Genomic DNA, 21,075 nt, shown 5'->3' on the forward strand with positions numbered 1-21,075 from the left:
AGAAATGCTAACTAACTTCTTAATTACTATTAATACGTTAATCAAATTCAGTTCTTCCTTATGACTTATCTGAATCTCATACACTGGATTCACAGAATCATACTCCATTTCTCTCTAATTCTAGAATTACAATTATCAATCAAATTTACTTCTTCTCTTGTTTTCTTTTCTTTCTTTTTTCTCTCTTTACTTTCCCCGTCTTAATACTAAAATCCACAAACAAATACATCATGTTCTTATGATGCACACTTCAGTGCCCAGACATATGGGAGGAAATATGATTCCCATATTTCTGTTTGAGTGCAATGCCTAAGACGTGCCTGCTGGATCAGACCCAAGGCCTCTGTATTCCAGTATCCTCTTTCCCAACTTGATACCCCAACGGGGTGCCCACAAACAGGACATGGGTGCAACAGCTCCCCCCCCTCCCAAGCCATTGATAATTAGAGGCTTGCTGCCTCTGAACGTAGAGATGGTGGACCTGTCCTACTCCATATAAACTTCTAGTGCCCTTTTAAAGCCATCCAGGTTGGTGGCCTTCAACCCATTTTCTAGCAGCACATTGCATCAGATAATGACGCACCCAGATGCAGTCCAGGTCTGGGCCCCATTCAAAGTGCTGGTATTAACATTTAAAGCCCTAAACGGCTTGGGGCCAGGCTTTCTGAAGGAACGCCTCCTCCCATATGTACCTGCCCGGACCCTAAGGTCATCCTCAGGGGTCCTTCTCCGTGAGCCCCTGCCAAAGGAAGTGAGGCAGGTGGCTACCAGGAGCAGGGCCTTCTCCGCTGTGGCACCCCGGCTGTGGAATGAGCTCCCTAAGGAGGTTCGCTTGGCACGTACATTACATGCTTTTAGACGCCAGGTGAAGACCTTTTTATTCTCCCAGCATTTTAACAGTCTATAAATAACTTTTAACTCGGTGTTTTAAATTTGTAATTTTGCATTGCGTCTGTTTTTATCTGGTTGAGCTTTTATATTGTATTTTATATTATGCTTTTATACTGTTGTTTTATACTTTGAATGGTTTTAATTTTGGGGAACTGCCCAGAGAGCTCCGGCTATTGAGCGGTATAGAAATGCAATAAATAAATAAATAAATAAATAAATGAATAAATGCCCTGGGGAGAGGAAAGGGAAACCGTCCTGCCTTTCAGCCACAGGTTTGCTGGTGGGTGATGTCCAAAGCCATAAGCACATGCAGAGTATCAATATGGAATCGGGGTAAAAATACATACTGGGCCTACCAACCAATGGAAAACACATTTAGCGGATTACTCACCTGCTTTTGAGTTAATTGAATTTGAAGACATTTGCATGTACCTTTTTTGAGATACTCAAAAAGCCTGAGATCATCCATCAGTTAATCAACTGACACTTCACTTGAGAACTCCACCAATTAACCTGATGTCAGCTAGCGACCCTAACAGATACACCCATGGCTTCGTTATCAGTCGTTTCATTATTGTGCACTGTGAGAACAGCCAGAGATGAAGGGCAACTGGAGCGAGTGAAATTCCAGGCACGTAGGACTAATCCACCCCCCCAAAAGAGCGGTTTCAGACCCTGTTCATCTGTGTCCCATACGCCTGGCCCAGGCGCAGAGATTTTATGATGTCTGGGCTAGTCACTAACCTCCTAGCCTCACCCAGCCTTCCCCCACCTGGTGCCCCGAGATGTGTTGGACAGCAATTCCCATCATGAGCTATGATGGCTGGGAATCATGGGTGTTACAGTCCAACACATCCGGAGAGCACCAGGTTGGGGAAGGTCGACTCAACCTCAGTGGTGGCTGATGGCTCCAAATTTTTGTGGGGCTGTGATTCCATTCTGGGTTTTCGTCAGAAACAGCCAGAACTCTTAAAAAAGAGCTGAACCATATCAAGGGGCTGAACCATATCCCCAAAATGGGTTCAGCGCTTGGACGGCTGGATTTCAGCACCACTGCCTAACCTATATTACAGGACTGTTGTGAGGATAAAACTGAGGGGGAGGGGAAACGCCAGGTTCCTTGGAGGAACGACGAGATACACGTTTGATAGATAACCAAGGATTGCTCCGTCTCTTCTGCTAATGGCTCCCAGACACATTGGGCCTGTTTAGAAGACACCTTAAACCATGGCTTTAACCACAGTGGTTAAGCCAGAAAGCCTTATTCACCATGGTTAAAGCCATGGTTTAAGGTGTCTTCTGAACACAGCCCAGCTTTCTGGCTTAACCACCGTGGTTAAGCCAGAAAGCTCGGCTGTGTTCAGAAGACACCTTAAACCACGGCTTTAACCACAGTGATTAAGGCTTTTTGCTTTATTCACCATGGTTATAGCCGTGGTTTAAGGTGTCTTCTGAACACAGCCAGGCTTTCTGGCTTAACCACTGTGGTTAAAGCCATGGTTTAAGGTGTCTTCTGAACGGGGCCATTGTGTGAATGGAGACAGGATCCCATCTCCAGTCCACATTTTCTTCCTCTGCCTCTCTCTCCCTCTCTCCCTCTCTCTTTGAAAGCGGGCTTCTTCATCTGCTTGTCTTGTGGCCTGTTTGAGAGTGGGTTTTGGGTTTTTTACACCTGTGGATCTGCCTGTTTGCCCTCTCCCCACCTGCACCCTTTCTCTCCCTCCCTCCTTCCTTCCTTCCCTCTCTCTCTCTTTGTCTTTCCTCCACGTTCTCAGCTGCCTTATGACGATGACGAGATCAGGCGGGCCTTGCTGGCAGCCACCGATCCAGGCGGGCCACAAATCAAGGTGCTTCCCAAACTGCTGCAGCGGCTCAGACTATACAGAACGTCCCTAGTTGTTTCTATGAGCCCGAGGACTTGCCTGCCTCACAGGACATCCTGTTTGAGGAGCCTTCCTCAACCTGGGGCGCTCCAGATGTGTTGGACTACAACTCCCAGAATGCCCCAGCCAGGCTGGGGCATTCTGGGAGATGCAGTCCAACACATCTGGAGCGCCCCAGGTTGAGGAAGGCTGTGTTAGAGTCTCCTTTAGTCTTGATCCCAGCTCTTCCCTTTGCCTGCATGAACTGGACTGTGCCAAGTTTTGCGTTGCTACACCCCCACCATCCCCAACCTGACCTTTCTTATGTAAATCACTCACCAGAGTTGGCAGGGGGTCTTGGCATGTGGGCAACCTTCAGAGCTGCTGCACCCTTCCCCTGGAAGCAGGTAATCGCTTTTATCTCCCACCCACTCCAGTGTTAGCATCCCTGAAAAAACACCAGCATGCTCAAAGTCTCGATGTCTGCAATAGCTTTTCTCAGGGGTTCTAGGAATCTACAGAGCTGCAATTCTGATTTGCCGATTGCAGAATTGTATCATCGTCATCCTAAAAATAATAATAACCATAATAATGATGTTGGCATTCGCTTCTTTGGCTGCACAAGGAAACGCAGAGGGAATTTGTTTCTGCTCAAGGTTCAGAAGCCAACAACAACCAGGGTGAAGTTCGTCATGACTCCCCTCTTCCCGTTTTGGCTCTCAAATCCTTTTTCTTTACATGATCTTCCATGACTTCCAAATTTTCTTTCCAAGCCCTAGACAAAATGCTGGAATGGAAATTTCTGAAGCATGCAACCACATCATGGACACGTCATCATCATCATCAATTCTAGGCCCCCAAATGAAAACCTGTTGACTGACTAGCAGATGCATGAATGGCAAATTTTGCCTTCCTGATGGATGGAACTGAACAGAAGCATCTTGTGGGTCAGGGTGGTGGGTGAGAAAGCGAAGCGAGCCGATTCCTTTCCAGCTACCCTCCTTTCTCTCTTCCAGATTGGCCCAGCTGGGAAGTCAGATTTGCCTCCCATTGATGGACCCACGGACATGGACCGGGGCCCCATCCTGCCCGTGCCTCTGGGGATCCGCCCTGTGCTGAGCAAATACAGAGTGGAGGTAATCGGAATCTCTCAGGGGGGTTGTTGTCAGTTCATTGAATCATAGAATCAGAGAATAGCAGAGTTGGAAGGGGCCTACAAGGCCATGGAGTCCAACCCCCTGCTCAATGCAGGAATCCACCCTAAAGCATCCCTGGCAGATGGTTGTCCAGCTGCCTCTTGAAGGCCTCTAGTGTGGGAGAGCCCACAACCTCCCTAGGTCACTGATTCCATTGTCGTACTGCTCTAACAGTCAGGAAGTTTTTCCTGATATCCAGCCGGAATCTGGCTTCCTTTAACTTGAGCCCATTATTCCGTGTCCTGCACTCTGGGAGGATCGAGAAAAGATCCTGAGTTCATGGGTGTCTCTTCGAAGACGTAGAGTGGGTCCCTATGGAAACATTTCACACTTCAGCACCAAGCCCAGATGGTGAGAGCCCGGGTGGGTGTAGCGGTTGGAGTGTCGGACTGGGACTCGGGAGACCCGGGTTCTAGTCCCCACTCAGCCATGGAAGCTCACTGGGTGACTTTGATCCAGTCCTGAACTATTAGCCCAGCCTACCCCACAGGGTTGTTGTGACAATAAATGGAGAGGAGCAGGGTTATGTATGCCACCTCAGGTTACTTGGAGGAAAAAAGGTGGGGTATAAACGTAATAATAAATAAAATAAACCAACCTCGGATGGGTGGGATCGTATTGTGTGGTTTGGATTGTGCAGTATGGTTGGTGGCACCTGTGCTGACCCCATGGGTCTCTCCGGATTGCCTCGTGAATTAACAGGAATCGACCCAGTTGCTATGCGAGTTGCAGAGAGTGAGAAACAGGGGAGCAGGGGAAGAGTTCCTGTGTGTTAGTGCTCTTGTGCAGAGTTTAGAACAGGGCACAGAATTCAGATCCTTGAGAATGTTTACTGTCGCGTTGTTGAAAAAGCGAACTTCCCCGCCTTCTCCCAGCTCTCATGGCATCAGAGAGAGACCAGGAAGTGTTCTGACAAAGCTTGCTGAAAAGTCTGAAGATAGCTGGAGGGCAGTGCTGGAGTTCTCAGGGTCAGAGGGAGGGGGTTCTACATCCCCCCCCCACAGCTCCAAGACCAGCAGAGTTTATTTGCATAATTGGTGGTTCCACATAGACCCATCCTCCGATTGGAGTCCACCAGGGGAAGAGCCTTCAGTGTGGTGGCCCCCCTCCTATGGAAATCCCTGCCTCTGGAATACTTTGTATTCCTTTCGGCACCTCCTGAAACCGTCATTATTCCAGGAAGTCGTTCCTTAATGACTGTACATTTTGCTTCTTTTAAAATCTATTTTAAGGTGTTTTATTCTGTTTTTATTGTATTTTGTCTTCTACACCACTCCGAAATGTTGAATGGGGAGTGGTATATAAATATTATAAATCAATAAAATAAATAATTCACACAGGCCACAGGAATAAGTATTTCTTCATACGGAACAGTTATTTCTATTCATCCTGAAGCACTGACTGAAGGGCCCAAGTAATCCAGTTGTGTGTGTGAGTGTGTGTGTGTGTGTGTGTGTGTGTACATCACATCCTTTGCTTTAGCCACTAGCTCTACCCAAAAAAAAAAAAAAAAGTAGCAGATCAAAATAACAGCGCAAAGAGACACTGAGCCCAAGCAATCATGGAACGAAAACATAGCAGGCGATTCGTGGAGGTGAATAACAATAATTCCGTCATGAGCCAGATAAAACGGCACTGCAAGTATCCAATTTTCAGCCCACCATGTGGAAATCAAAGTAATTTCCCCCTTGCTTTTGTGGCTGCCGCTGGCTCCAATGGAGCCTTCACTCCTGATGGGAATAGCAGCTCCAGGGTAGCTTTTTCATCAGGATCACAGCGGGTGTCCATCCCCCGTAGTCGCCAGTGTCTCTTGGGTTTCCCTGGGGCTTTTCTCTTACCTTTTTAAAATTTATTATTGAATGTGTGTGTTAACTGTATCCACGCAATTAACTTCACATCTGCCTGGGCCCCCAAGGAAGTGATTCCAACAGAGCAGTTCAGAAATCCCCAGCGATTAGAATCATAGAATCATAGAATCGTAGAGTTGGAAGGGGCCTACAAGGCCATCGAGTCCAACCCCCTGCTCAATGCAGGAATCCACCCTAAAGTATCCCTGACAGATGCTTGTCCAGCTGCCTCTTGAAGGCCTCGAGTGTGGGAGAGCCCACCACCTCCCTAGGGAACTGGTTCCATTGTCGTACTGCTCTAACAGCCAGGAAGTTTTTTCCTGATGTCCAGCTGGAATCTGGCTTCCTTTAACTTGAGCCCGTTATTCTCCCCTCCTGCCCGGGCACAGAGCCTGCCTCGATTTCTGGCGCTTCTTCCCTCTAGATCTTGTTCTGGGGACTGAGAGACCTGAAGCGAGTGAACCTGGCCCAGGTGGATAGACCTCGAGTGGACATTGAATGCGCTGGCAGGGGGGTCCAGTCGTCCCTCATCCAGAACTACAAGAAAAACCCCAACTTCAGCACCTTGGTCAAGTGGTTTGAAGTGGTGAGTATTTTCCTCAACGGCCGAGGCACAGAGCGAAGAGTGAGCAGGAGTGGGTCCATCAGGAGAACCCTGCAGCTGGATCACACCAAAGTGGATCCTTTCAATCCAGGCTGGTGCCTCTTCTGAAGCCCTCAAGAAGGGCCTGGAGGGCCTGGTTGCTTCATAAGAACATCAGAAGTGCCCTGATGTTGGATCAGACCAAGGGTCCATCTAGTCCAAAGGTCCATCTAGTCCAGCACTCTGTTCCCACAGTGGCCAAACAGCTGTCAACCAGGGCCCAACAAGGCAGGACATGGTGCAACAGCACCCTCCTGCCCATGTTCCCCAGCAACTGGTGCACACAGGCTTACTGCCTCGAATACTGGAGAGAGCACACAACCATCAGGGCTTCCTAGCAACTAAGAATAGCACCTACTATTCTCGCATGGTTGCTCCCCAGCAACTAATCTTCGGAGGCCTGCTGCGTCTGAACATGACCTTGGAGATTCCATGCACTGTCCACCACTTTGCTCTTTCCCCAAACTTCCCTTTCCTTCTGTCTAGAGCCATTGGGCCCCAGTCTCCATAACCTGGACCCAGTAAATGAGGGGTGAATAACCTCATCCCCAGGGGCCAAATCCAGCTCTCTGGCATTCCCCAAAAGGACATGCCCTTTTCTGCTGACCATCTGCTTCTGGTCGTTTCCTGTCTTTTGAGCACCCCCTCCATTCTTAAAAGGTTGAAATGCCTCTTCTGAGCCTTAGCTACGATCCAGTGTCTCCCAGGCAGCATCTGGAGGGGTGGGGATATAGGCGAGTTTGTTTTCTGGGCTCCGAGGTCAGAAACAAGGCTCTGAACTCGGATCCCAGAAACTGTACTCTCCTCCCCTCCTTCTCCCCCTTGTAGCCAGCACGGTTCTGGAAATGGTGGAGACAGGAAAAGGGGGCATTCTCACTGTGGGGGGGGGGAGACTGGGGTGGCACCCATACAACATTTCCTATGGCTGCCCCAGCCTCCTTCCCTCCCTCTCTGAGGAGCCACTGCTGGAGAGGTGAAATTGCCCATCTATCAGACATGCAGGGCGCCTGGAGAGCACAGGTGAAGACGGCCTCCAGTCTCCTCCCGCCCAGCGTCCAATGTCAGAGGCTGCCAACTAATTCCATAGGATCGTGCCCTTAAATGACAAGATGCTGGTGTATTTGGCCTCTACCCCCTCTTTTGCCTTTGGCCTTGCTCATTCTTGGGAAACAGCCTCCAAAACGGAATTTGGCCCTTGGGCTGAAATAGATTCCCTTGGAATTTGCCGAATTTCGAATGACCTTTATCTTTTCAGTTCAAATCAGAACAATTAATCAACTGGCCATCACGTCGGCCCCCCCAAAGTATGCCCCAAAGTACGCCATGACCACCACCCTTTCCCCTGACTCTGTGTGTGCCCTGGATCTCCCTCTTTCTCCAGGATTCATTTGGGGGAGGGCCTTGGCTCCAGGCAGGGCCCTGAAAGGCCTCTGCCCAGAACCCAGGCCTGTCACTGCCAGTCGGTATTATTCCTGTATAATATTGCCAGGATTCAATCATTTTTGTCTGTCTCTTCTGCCAAGACTCTTGTTCATGCATTGGCTATTTCTCGGTTGGACTACTGCAACCTTCTTCTCACTGGCCTTCCTTCTTCTCACATCAGTTTGTTGGTTTCTGTCCACCACTCTGCCGCTAAGATCATCTTCTTGGCTCACCGCTCTGACCATGTCACTCCACTTCTGAAATCTCTTCATTGGCTTCCAATTCACCTCAGAGTCCAATACAGACTTCTCCTGTTGACCTACAAAGCTTTTCACTGTCTAGCTCCTTCCTATCTCTCCTCTCTCATCTCACACTATTGCCCCGCTCGTGCTCTTCGCTCCTCTGATGCCATGTTTCTCACCTGCCCAAGGGTCTCCACTTCCCTTACTCGGCTTCGTCCTTTTTCTTCCGCTGCCCCTTACGCCTGGAACGCTCTTCCAGAACATTTGAGAACTACAAGTTCAACCGCAGCTTTTAAAGCTCAGCTAAAAACTTTTATTTTTTTCTAAAGCTTTGAAAACTTGATTTTGATCTTAGTTTTATACTGTTAGTTTTACTCTACCCTGTGCCTGTTTGGTGCATTCTCTTCCCCTTCTTGTTGTTTTATTATGATTTTATTAGAATGTAAGCCTATACGGCAGGGTCTTGCTATGTTATTGTTTACTCTGTAGAGCACCATGTACACTGATGGTGCTAAATAAATAAATAAATAAATAAATAAATAAATAAATAATAGCTCATAGAATCATAGAATAGCGGAGTTGGAAGGGGCCTACAAGGCCATCGAGTCCAACCCCCTGCTCAATGCAGGAATCCACCTTAAAGCACCCCTGACAGATGGTTGTCCAGCTGCCTCTTGAAGGCCTCTAGGGTGGGAGAGCTGGGTGGATCAATGGTCTGACTCAATAATCAGCCATTTCCCGGGCTGACAAATAGGACCAAGCATCACGCCATGCCAGGATTCTCTCAGCCCCCAGCCTGGATTTGCTTGCCCAGCTTTTCTTCCGGTCCTTTGCAGGATCTGCCTGAAAATGAGCTCCTTCACCCACCCCTGAACATCCGCGTGGTGGATTGCCGTGCCTTTGGGCGCTACACCCTGGTGGGCAGCCATGCTGTCAACTCCCTGCGGAAATTCATCTATAGGCCTCCAGATAAGAAGACTCAGCACTGGAGCACAGCAGGTAGCCAATGAGGGAGGGGGGGTAAGTTCACCTGGGGGGTGGGCACGTCCTGGGGTGGGCTAAGAATGTTGATTGACAGAGGGCACGGCTCATGAGTGCATCCTCAATGCTCAGTCTTTGTGGGGTTGGTTTGCTAGGAAAAGGGGGAGCCGGTAGAATGAGTGGCAGGACATTGTTGAATGACCCACCTCTAGAACGCCCGGAGGGGTTAAGAGACTGAGCTGCAAGCCCCTCACTCGAATCACATGGCAGCTAAGAACTCTCTCTCTGGGGGAGCGTGACGCTAGCCACTCATCCCTCTGACCCTGACCCCGCCACTGCACCATGGAGGTAATAACACTGGCCAGCGTTGCGTGGCTGTGGTAACAACTGCTGACCTAAAACCTGTGGCTCTCTTCGGAAAGGTTCTACATCCTCCTGCCCCAACATGGTGCCCTCCCGATGTGTTGGACTACAACCCCCAGCATCCCCTGAGACAACATAGATGAACCTTGGAGCACCCGTCACATAAATGTTCTTGTGTATTTAATATATTTGTGCGCTTCCCTCCACTGTGGGTGTTCTCTTTGAAGCTGGACACACACACCCCTGCCGCCCATATTTTCTTCTTCACCTTTTTCAAGTGGTTTTCCATTCTTCAGTCTTAAGTGCTTTTTTCTTACCTTCTGGCTTCCTCCAGCCTAAAACAATTTTACATTTGCGCTCTCTCTCTCTCTCTCTCTCTCTCTCTCTCTCTCTCTCTCTCTCTCTCTCTCTCTCTCTCTCTGTGTCCACGTCTGTGTGCTCGGTGCTGTTTCTCTGTCCCCCTGTCCTCTGTCCAGCTAAGCTCATGAGCGCCTACGCGGCCCTGGCAAACGGAGGCCCCTACTCTCGTCCTGCAGGTGAAATTGTGATCAACATGGAGCCAGAAGCGCCCATCAAGAAGATGGAGACCATGGTGAAACTAGAAGCGGTGAGTCCAACAGCGATTAAGGGCTGCGCTAGGACGCCTCCTCTGCCCATGGCCACCCTACCACCTTCTGGCATTGTCATGAAGGCCTTGCTCAGTCCTCGGGACCTCACCCCAGGGATGAAGCCTAAGACCATAGAATCATAGAATAGCAGAGTTGGAAGGGGCCTACAAGGCCATGGAGTCCAACCCCCTGCTCAATGCAGGAATCCACCCTAAAGCATCCCTGACAGATGGTTGTCCAGCTGCCTCTTGAAGGCCTCTAGTGTGGGAGAGCCCACAACCTCCCTCGGTAACTGGTTCCATTGTCGTACCGTTCTAACAGGCAGGAAGTTTTTCCTGATCATAGAATCAGAACAGTAGAGTTGGAAGGGGCCTCTAAGGCCATTGAATCCAACCCCCTGCTCAATGCAGGAATCCACCCTACAGCATCCCTGACGGATGGTTGTCCAGCTGCCTCTTGAAGGCCTCTAGGGTGGGAGAGCCCACACCTCCCTAGGTAACTGGTTCCAGCAGCAGGGACATTGCTAGCCATAGGCCCAGGGAGCCCCCACCCTTGCCCCCCCCCATCACCAAAAACAAACCCTACATGGCAATTAAGTTCAGGGGAGGGGGAAAAACTTTTTCCACTGCTTTGTGATGGTCAAGGTGCAAACAATTGAAGATTTTTTTTATTTGAGATTGTTTGGGGTAAGTCATTGGCTCAAGGAAATTTAATAAATCCTAGTAATTGATTCTAAATTTGCATATCCTGATATAAATCAGCTAATAATAATAATAATAAAAATACAGTCATAGCCCAAAAAGAAAAACACACATACCTCATCAACATAGCAATACCAGATGACAAAAATGTTGTTGAAAAAGAAGAGAGAGAAAAATATACACCACTGGCCACGGAAGTCAAAGAACTATGGCAACAGGAAAAAGTCACTATTATTCCGTTAGTCACATCAGTCACCAGCATCACATCAAAACAATATACAGAAAACTTTCAGAAAGTGGGCCTACCAAAATACATCCACACTGACATCCAGAAAGCAGTCCTAATTAAAACATGCACAATTGTCAGGAAATTCCTGAATCTGTAAAAGACAGCAGGACTTGGCAAAACCTGTCATGTTCATCTAGAAAAACCGCCATGAGCAAGAAAGAGATAATAGTAGTAGTAGTAGTAGTAGTAATTAATATATTTATTTCTTATCAGCCTCTCCCTCTGGATCGAGACAGGGAACAACATCAAGTACAAAAATACGATAAAATACATAAAACTAATTAAAAACGTATGAAACGAATACGTTATTAAAATAACAGCCAGATTCATGTCCTGGGGGCCTAGGATCAGAATCTTTTGAGTGCCCAGCAACGCCCCTGAAGCCCAGGTCACTGCATTCGCTCCTTTTCATCCCTCGCCAGCTTGGCCTTCTCCCCACCACTCTTCTCTTGCCATTATCTCAGGCCGTTGCTAGACCAGGCGTTAGCACGGTGTGAGGCCCGGTTTCCCTCCTGTGCATCCAGGGGATCCCGGGGTCAGGCTGGGCTAACGCCTCCCTTAAACCAGGATAAGCGTCTAGCAGGGTCCGTGGCTTTTCCTGGCTGCTTGCTTACTCACGAGTAGCCAGGAGAAGCCATGGACTGGGCACAGCGCTCATAGGAGCGCTGTGCCCATCGGGCTGCGGGGGGGAATCACGGGGGGGCAGACAGGGGCCGGGGGAAAGGCCGGACCCGGCAGGAGAGAGGGAGGGAAGAAGGACAGGCATGGGCATCGGGCATGGCGGACGAGGGATGGGGGGAAAGAAGGACGGGGGACAGGGCATCGGGGAAGGGGGCAGGACAGGCGAGCGGGTGGGTGGGGGGGCATCAGGCATTGTGGGGGGGAAATCAGGGGCAGGGGGAGTGGGGGACCCTATATTTATTTATTTTAAAAAACTTACCTTTTCCGGCAGTGCGTTCCTGCGCACCTGGCCCTTTAAGGTTTAAAGAAAATGGCGGACGCGACGGGGCTTCCCCTTGCCCCGTCACGTCTTACGTGTGGAAAAGGGCGACAGCGCGCACTAGTTGCAGCGTGCCATAGCCCCGACTCCCGGCTGGATTATCTGGCAGGTCTAGCAAAGCCCTAAGTTTATTGTAACCTTCTAGGAGCACTTTTGTTTGCTGCAAAGCCTCATGTATGGATGTTGTTGCGTAAATAATACAAATCCCACCTGCTTGCCCCATTCTGCTTCACTTGCATGGATAAAAGACCTAAGAATGTGAGAAGAGCCCTGATGCTGGATCAGACCAAGGGTCCCTCTAGTCCAGCACTCTGTTTGCACAGTGGCCGAACAGCCGTCAGCAGGAAACCCGCCTGGAGCGTTTGGGCTTTTCAGCATCTCCCAACCGTGGCAGAACTACCAGTTGGCGTGGGTGGGGTTGGGCCTGGGCCTGGGCCTTCCCCCATCACCACAACATTTTGTGTCCCCCGCATGTTGGTGGCCGCACTGCAACAAGCAGGCTTCCTGCATTTTTGTAACTGTGGCTTGTTCTTCCTCATGCCTTTCCCCGGTGGCAGAACTCCGATGCTGTGGTGAAGGTGGACGTGGTAAGTGTGCTTCAAAAGTTCCAGCATTTGGTGAGACCAAATTCCACTGGTCCCAGTTGACAGTGAATTCTAATGTGGCAGCTTCGTGTTGGAGGCCTCCCTTGGCGCCTTTGGTTTGGAGTGGGGGGTGGTGGTGAACGGCTCTCCCACTGCTTTCGGAGCGTTAACATTCGGGGTGTCTAATTTGCATCCTGAGGCCTATCGTCGATTTCACTAAGCTAATTTTGATGGTCTGCATTGGCCCCATTCAGAAGACACCTTAAAACACGGCTTTAACAAAGGTGGTTAAGCCAGAAAGCTTTATTCATCGGTTAAAGCCATGGTTTAAAGTGTCTTCTGAACACGGCCTGGCTTTGTGGCTTAACCACTGTGGTTAAAGCCATGGTTTAAGGTGTCTTCTGAACACAGCCCGGCTTTCTGGCTTAACCACCATGGTTGAAGCCGTGGTTTAAGGTGTCTTCTGAACACAGCCCAGCTTTCTGGCTTAACCACTGTGGTTAAAGCCATGGTTTAAGGTGTCTTCTGAACACAGCCCAGCTTTCTGGCTTAACCATCATGGTTAAAGCCATGGTTTAAGGTGTCTTCTGAGCACAGCCCGGCTTTCTGGCTTAACCACCGTGGTTAAAGCCATGGTTTAAGGTGTCTTCTGAATGGGGCCAACGTCCGGTATTCTTCTGAAGTTGCAGAGAAAGCAATTAGAGGTAGTGACGTTTCTTATCTAGCCAACCCACATGTCCTACTTGTTGGGAAATCAAGATGGGAATTTAGGGAGAGGATGGCTGGGCAGTGACCCAAGAGCTTGCAGTTGTGGAGTTCCCTGGGAGGCTGATGCGGTACCATCCAGGGAATAGCTGTACCATGCGATTTATGTGTTCATACCCTTGTGGAGCCATTGCATTTGCACGGAACTCTTTCCCACTCAAACTCATTGGTTTGGAAGACTGTTGCCAGGTTCCTGGAGCCCACAGGCTGTTAGCACAGATCCCACTGGTGGTATTTTCATAGATCCATGCACCAAGTGCAGAAAGAGACCAAAGATGCGGACGGAGCAGAGGCACACCGTAAAGATGAATACTGTTGACAAGCTCTCAGTTGCTCACCTCTTTCCCACCATTTTGCAGTCAGAAGAAGAGAAGGAGAAAAAGAAGAAGAAGAAGAAAGGAAGCTCAGAAGAACCGGAGGAGGAGGAGCCAGATGAGAGCATGCTGGACTGGTGGTCCAAGTATTTTGCTTCCATCGAAACGATGAAGGAGGTGAGTGGCTCTTGGCGGTTGCTCATTTGAGCTTTGAGCTGCAGTCTTGCCCCCGCTCAGAGAGACCGAGAAAAAGGAACTCAGCTAGTTCAACTGGCAAAATTATCCCTCTGAGATGGGAGGCTCTGTGACACCTATTCTCAGTCTTCAAGGACCAGAAGTACAAGAGGAACCTGACTCTGTCATTTTGGATGGGATGTACTTGGGCCTTTCCATTTTTTATTTTAGGTTGGGTTGGTCTCACCACCACCCTGATCCAAAGTTCCTCTGGTACTTGCAATTTGTGCCACAGGAGAATTTCATCCCAGCATGCCCCAATATTCTGCCTACTCTATGGTCTGGAGGACTACCCAAACCATCCTAATTGTGTGACCACCCATGTCCGAAGTCTAATCTGTGCCCTATTCAACTATCTCATTGTACTATTTATTATCCTGACTTCTTCAGATGGAAGGAACCCCTCTGTGATAGGAGCCCATGAGACCTATTCTCTTATTTATTCTTCATGAACAATAGAATCAAGTTAAACCTGATTCTGCAAGATGAATTTTGGCCTTTCCAAATATCTGTAGCTCGGGTTGGTCTCCGCACTCCCTTTGTTCTAAAACCAGCAGTACAATGTTCACCTATCCTGTTTTATAACCTTCTTTTTTCCTAGCTACTTCGGCAACAAGAGGCAGCTGCGGCAGAAGCTGAGGAGAAGGAAGAGATGGATATGTCAGAAGGTACAATTTTGGAAAGTGGGAAGACAAAGAGACCAAAGGAGGCCTGGATAAGCCAGTTAATCGGCCATTTGTTTCTTGAACATTTAGAGAAATAGTGGAGGCCTACTGCTGACAGTGCCTGTGGTTTTAACAGCTGCAGAACAGACAAAAATTAACAGATGAAGCATTCTTATTGGTCCGCCTCCATATCAAAAGGGAGCACTTCACTTGTAAATTGATTAGTCTGTCATGCAGCAGTTAAAGCCAGAACTTCTCTCTATTAAAACATGGCAACCATCCAAACCCTGAGCTAGGTGGAATTGGGTGGCTAAGAGCTCTCTCTCATAGAATCACAGAATAGCAGAGTTGGAAGGGGCCTACAAGGCCATCGAGTCCAACACCCTGCTCAATGCAGGAATCCCCCCTAAAGCATCCCTGACAGATGGTTGTCCAGCTGCCACTTGAAGGCCTCTAGTGTGGGAGAGACCACAACCTCCCTAGGTAAGTGGTTCCATTGTCATACTGCTCTAACAGTCAGGAAGTTTTTCCTGATGTCCAGCTGAAATCTGGTTTCCTTTAACTTGAGCCCTTTATTCTGTGTCCTGCACTCTGGGAGGATCGAGAAGAGATCCTGGCCCTCCTCTGTGTCACAACCTTTGAAGTATTTGAAGAGTGCTATCATGTCTCCCCTCCATCTTCTCTTCTCCAGGCTCAACATGCCCAGTTCTTTCAGTCTCTCTTCATAGGGCTTTGTTTCCAGACCCCTGATCATCCTGGTTGCCCTCCTCTGAACAAGCTCCAGCTTGTCTGCGTCCTTCTTGAATTGTGGAGCCCAGAACTGGACGCAATACTCTAGATGAGGCCTAACCAGGGCTGAATAGAGAGGAACCAGTCCCTCACGTGATTTGGAAGCTATACTTCTATTAATGCAGCCCAAAACAGCATTTGCCTTTCTTGCAGCCATATCGCACTGTTGGCTCATATTCAGCTTGCGATCTACAACAATTCCAAGATCCTTCTCATTTGTAGTATTGCTGAGCCAAGCATCCCCCATGGAAGCCAGATTCCAGCTGGACATCAGGAAAAACTTCCTGACAGTTAGAGCAGTATGACAATGGAACCAGTTACCTAGAGAGGTTGTGGGCTCTCCCACACTAGAGGTATTCAAGAGACAGCTGGACAACCATCTGTCAGGTATGCTTTAGGGTGGATTCCTGCATTGAACAGGGGGTTGGACTTGATGGCCTTATGGGACCCTTCCAACTCTACTATTCTATTATTATTATTATTATTATTATTTATTTATATAGCACCATCAATGTACATGGTGCTGTACAGATTCTATAAGTGGCCCTATGGGCGAATTTGCCTGGCTCAGTGTACGTCTAAAGCCAATTCAACTTCAAAGGCCACCTCCTCTGTTCTAACAACACCCAGCCAGTGACAACCATCCCGCTTCAGAAAGGAAGAGAGGAAGAGAAAGCAGGATTCAGGGGGGCTCATAATGTTCACTTCTTCAAGTTTAGCATTATGGCCCACCCTTAAACTCTGATCACAACAGAAAACAATTTATTTATTTATTTATTTATTACATTTCTATATCGCCCAATAGCTGGAGCTCTCTTTTCTTCTTTTCTGTGATTCTGGCATGAATTTATATCCTGGTACATGAGTCAACTAAAAATTAAAAGTACATGCCCATTTCAGAAAACAATTTGTTCAAAGATCAATCATCAGCAAACACTGTTGATTAGTCAGCATGCTTGATTCCAAGAAATGTACACACCCTGTGTTGACGGAGACATCTTTAGATTAAAATTCTGTTTAAAAGGTCAGTCCTACAATGCTATGCAGTTTCCTGGGGGTCAAGCCCCGATGAACATCACAACGGGAGCTGTATGGGTGAACAAGAGACGGTCTCCAGGCTTCTCTGAACGTCAACTGATTGCTTGCCTTGCCTCCATTGAGCTTGTATTTGCAGGAACTGTGTCTTTGCCTACACAGTGACATTGCGCAAAAGGGACAGCTATCGAATGTGCGGGTTTGTGTAAAAACATCCCCATGTTTGTGCAAATTTCTGTGCAAATATCCCCATAAACTAAAGCGCGGGAAATCTGCGCATTTTGAGAAGTTGTGCATTTTGAGCAAATTGTGCATTTTTCAAGTGCAAGTTTGGGAACGGATGAACACTTTCAGAAAAAAAAGCATTCCCAAGTGTGTTTGCATTCGGGATTGCAAACAGGGCATTTTTGAGTTGTGAACCGAAACAAAATTCTCAAACATTCCTAACTCTGGCTTACTTCCAAGTAAATGTGTAGAGGATTACATCACATGATGACAAGCATCTTTACTAACAGTCCTAATTAATTCTATCAGCAGTAACATTTGAGCTCAGTAGCTTTTGAGAAGAGGTTTTTGTTTCTCACGTCTGGTTCTTTTGCTATTTTAAAGCCAGGACAAATGTGTTCCTGGAAGCTGCAGGATGAGGTCTTTTAATCTAATGTGTCTCTAGTGCAAGTTAACTTTGATGATAGTAGATCAATGTGTGTGCTGGCAGAATCTTTGCACATCTTGGAGGCTTTCACCATGCAAGGCTAAAAGCTTCCAGTTTTCGGTCCAGCTTGGACAACACACAGTCCCTGCTCCACATGGGTAATTTTTGTGCCCCTGTTGAGTCTACTCGAGCCTCATGTGACGCAGAGCGGTAAAGCAGCAGTTTCTGCAGCCGAAACTCTCCCCATGGCCCGAGTTCGATCCCAGCAGAAGCTGGTTTCAGGCAGCCGGCTCGGGTCGACTCAGCCTTCCATCCTCCCGAGGTCGGTAAAATGAGTACCCAGCTAGCTGGGGGAAAGGGAATAACGGCCGGGGAAGGCAACGGCAAACCACCCCGCTATAAGGCCTGCCAAGAAAACGTCAGCGAAAGCTGGTGTCCCTCCAAGAGTCAGTAATGACTCAGTGCTTGCACGAGAGGTTCCTTTCCTTTCCTGAGTCTACTACAAGACCCAAGTCAAGATCCAGACCAACAAAAAGGCCTTCCCCAATTCTTCCTTGCTTCGTGGGTGCTCTGGGACCCCAGTGCATGACCCATGCGAGAAAGACCACAGCCTATTACCATGGCTGCTTCAGCATAACTTTGTGCGTTGAAGAGGCAGAATAGCAGCTGCTGACTCCACTTCCCTGCCTCCATCTGAAGGATGGCAACCTTGGTGGCTGAAACTGCAGGCCCCCCTTTGCTTGCACTTTACACCAGTGCAAGCCCATTTACTACAGTGAACTTACTCTTGATTTATATCACTTCAGAACCACAACGCCCAAGGAATGCATTGAAGCATTAACAGCAATCGCTAGTGTGATTGTCTCAGAGCTGGGTAGAGAGGGAGATAGCCTGGAATTGCAAAATTTGATTTTATTTGTGACTGTCCATCAGCTTTCATGCATGTGATGGCTGAGTGTTCCATTTCTCATCTCATGATTCCCTTTTCCCTGCAACCTCATGTCCCCCACCACTTGCCCTTCTCCTCAAACATCCACCGCCTCATCCTTTGGGGCTCAGAAATCAGACTTGATGACTCTCCCATGAAAGGCTCAAAGGGGCAAGGGAAGACCAAGGACAAAGTCAAGGCACCCAAAGAGGACAAGAAGAAGAAACAGCAGCAGCAGCAGGAGCAGCGGCCAGAAGTCCCTGAGAAGAAGAACAAGCAGAAGATTGATGAGATGAAGGTGAGCTGAATCCTGATGAGACAAAAAAAATATGTGTTTAAGCCCCAAAGCAATTTTATGGTGGTTTAGCTCTGCACTCCTAGTCAGAAAATTGATGGAGAAACATAGAATCATAGAATAGCAGAGTTGGAAGGGGCCTACAAGGCCATCGAGTCCAACCCCCTGCTCAATGCAGGAATCCACCCTAAAGCATCCCCGACAGATGCTTGTCCAGCTGCCTCTTGAAGGCCTCTAGTGTGGGAGAGCCCACAACCTCCCTAGGTTACTGGTTCCATTGTCGTACTGCTCTAACAGTCAGGAAGTTTTTCCTGATGTCCAGCTGGAATCTGGCTTCCTTTAACTTGAGCCCATTATGTCTTGTGCAAGCTCTGTTGAAATTCACGAGGACTCTGAAGGAGACAACAAATTCATTTTATTTCCTCCGAATTCAGAACCCATCAGCACATTTTGAGAAATCCAGTCCCCAATTAAATCAGACTAGAGATGTGCACATTTTATGAAATCCATTCTGTTTTGCGAATTGTCAGACCTCTTTTGTTCCATTGTCGGCTCATTGACAGAATCAGATTTTTCTAAAGCCAGAATTTTGTTTTACTTGCACTAATTCGCAAATGCGTGACAGTCCTAATGTGCACTTGCACAAACGTGCTTATTAGTTCAAATTAGCACAAACATGGAAAACCTGTCCAGGAGTCCACCGAGTCTGTGTGACTGAGAAAATGCTGGTTTACTGCGGAATCCGCAGGATGGATTCATCGAAATCCAAACCCCTTTGAATTGGTAGCAGATTTCTCCAACATCCCTAAATCAAACACCTGTTGTTGCCAGCCAGAAGGGTTAACCGTTAACAGGTAAATTTCCAGTAGAGTAGATACTAATCCAGTGTACATCAGTAATCTGTACACGTAAACCACCCAAAGTAAAGCATTGTGCAAAATCGGCAGGGCAGTGGTGCAGTAGTAGAACAGCTATGTTGCCTGCAGAACATCTGTTACTTCCGGGGCGTGGGCAGCAGGGAGCTAGGCTGGGCCGCCGTGACCCGGGGGAGTGAGGTAGAAGAGAACACCACACTGAAGCACGACCAAGAAGGGTTCCGCTTTATTAGCTGTCACTAGTGTGTGCCAGGGCCAGAGGCAGTCCAAGGGTCAGGAACCAATAAGGTGTGGCAGCAGCAGCAGGCAAGGCAAAGTCCAAAGGCAGTCCAGAAGTCAGGAACAAACAAGGCGTCAGGAAAGCAGGAGCCAAGCACCACAGGAACGATGTTGCTGTGGCTAGGGTTGAGAGAGAAGTGCAGTGCTTAAATAGCTCTTACCCTGGCCCCACTCAGCTGGACTCCAATCAGGAGCCTGAGGCTTGCAAACACCCCAGCAGGACAGGTCCTGTCCGAAGACCTGGGTCCTGCAAGCACTCGGTACAGCATAGACCTGGGTCCTGCAAGCACTCAGAACAGCATAGCTCCTGACAACATCCCAGGTTCAATCCCTGGCTTCTCCTGGTAGGGCTGGGAAAATGCTATTCTGAGATCCTGAAGAGTGAGATGGACCAAAGGTCTGGCTGGATTGAACTCCACAGCCACCCAATCCAGCCGGACCTGGGAAGGTTGGGAAGCCTCCCAAGTGAATTTCTGCCCAGGTTTTGGAGTTCCAAATTACCTGGGAGTGTTACCAAAGTGAAACCAATGCATTAGGAATTGTGTTCTTGTTGTCATTCCCTTCAAATACATTTGTATGGTGGCTTACTACAGCAAATCAAAAGTGCAACAAAAAATTCTCTCTCTCTCTCTCTCTCTCTCTCACACACACACACACACACACAAAACTACAGCCTAAAAGCAGCAGGAACTAAGAGCGTCATCACACGGGGAAAATCGCGTTTGCTTACTGTCGTTTCTCCGCCCGCGCACTTGTCCCTCATTACTTCCTCTTTTGAAAGAGGAAGTAAACAATGTCCAAGTGGCCCGTTCAGTGGGCCGTTTTGATCATGCTGCTTCTCCTGTGCACAGCAAGAGAGAGTTCCGTCTTTAAAAATAATAGACTTACCGGGGGGCTTTTTTTGTCACACAAAGGCTAGAAGGGGTGGGAGGCAGACGACGTCATGAGAGGGACCCCCGAAAATCCGTGAGTGCCCAGTAACGAGCATGCAATAAAACACTCGTCTGATGGAGCTTTAAGACTTGAGCTAAGGCCACAAAATAGGGGAGGGCCGTTCTTGTGCAAGGGTTCGTGATTTTGCAGGATGTGTAGCTTTGGGCAACACCGTTCGTGTTTCTCTTGGGACTGTCCTCCTTGGAACTGTTCCCTCTAGTGAAACAGATGAGACAATACTACGTGCATTAGCGCTGCTGCACCTGCACAGGACGGGCGCGCTGGGACAATTCTGACTACGGTTGCTCTTAAACAGGTGGGGGACAAGGCATTTGGGCAGCCAGAGGCCCTTTTGCTGTCGCCTTCTTCACTAACCCTTTGGCTCATTGCCATCCCAGGTGTACCCCAAAGAGGTGGAGACGGACTTTGACAACTTCGAGGACTGGCTGCACACCTTCAACCTTTTTCGTGGGAAGATTGGCGATGACGACGACACTGCGGCAGACGAGGACCGCATTGTGGGCAGGTTCAAGGTGTGTTTGAGGGCAGCAGCAGCAGCAGCCACCTCCCCAGTCAGGAGACCCAAAACAGCATTAGAGATGGTTGCCAGACCCTCTCCCAGATGTGGTGCCTATCCCATTTCTAGAAAAGAGTGGCGTCCCTCACTCCATCCCAGCTCATG

General features: G+C 48.6%; 1 protein-coding gene across 2 annotated transcripts in view; it reads left to right on the forward strand.

Moving 5' to 3' along the window:
* The window catches only part of OTOF (otoferlin), a 187,287-nt gene that overhangs the window by 144,019 nt on the left and 22,193 nt on the right, over positions 1 to 21,075 (forward strand). The window contains exons 27-36 of one of the 2 annotated variants that reach the window (XM_063123783.1): positions 2,667 to 2,738; positions 3,770 to 3,889; positions 6,221 to 6,382; positions 8,940 to 9,102; positions 9,924 to 10,054; positions 12,603 to 12,632; positions 13,754 to 13,885; positions 14,544 to 14,610; positions 18,173 to 18,309; positions 20,792 to 20,926. In XM_063123783.1, the coding sequence (XP_062979853.1) occupies positions 2,667 to 2,738; positions 3,770 to 3,889; positions 6,221 to 6,382; positions 8,940 to 9,102; positions 9,924 to 10,054; positions 12,603 to 12,632; positions 13,754 to 13,885; positions 14,544 to 14,610; positions 18,173 to 18,309; positions 20,792 to 20,926 (1,149 nt within the window). The remainder of the gene's footprint in view (positions 1 to 2,666; positions 2,739 to 3,769; positions 3,890 to 6,220; positions 6,383 to 8,939; positions 9,103 to 9,923; positions 10,055 to 12,602; positions 12,633 to 13,753; positions 13,886 to 14,543; positions 14,611 to 18,172; positions 18,310 to 20,791; positions 20,927 to 21,075) is intronic. The other variant, XM_063123781.1, reaches the window with a different exon arrangement.

The sequence above is a fragment of the Elgaria multicarinata genome, chromosome 4 (genome assembly GCF_023053635.1).
Source record: "Elgaria multicarinata webbii isolate HBS135686 ecotype San Diego chromosome 4, rElgMul1.1.pri, whole genome shotgun sequence".
Taxonomy (NCBI): domain Eukaryota; kingdom Metazoa; phylum Chordata; class Lepidosauria; order Squamata; family Anguidae; genus Elgaria; species Elgaria multicarinata.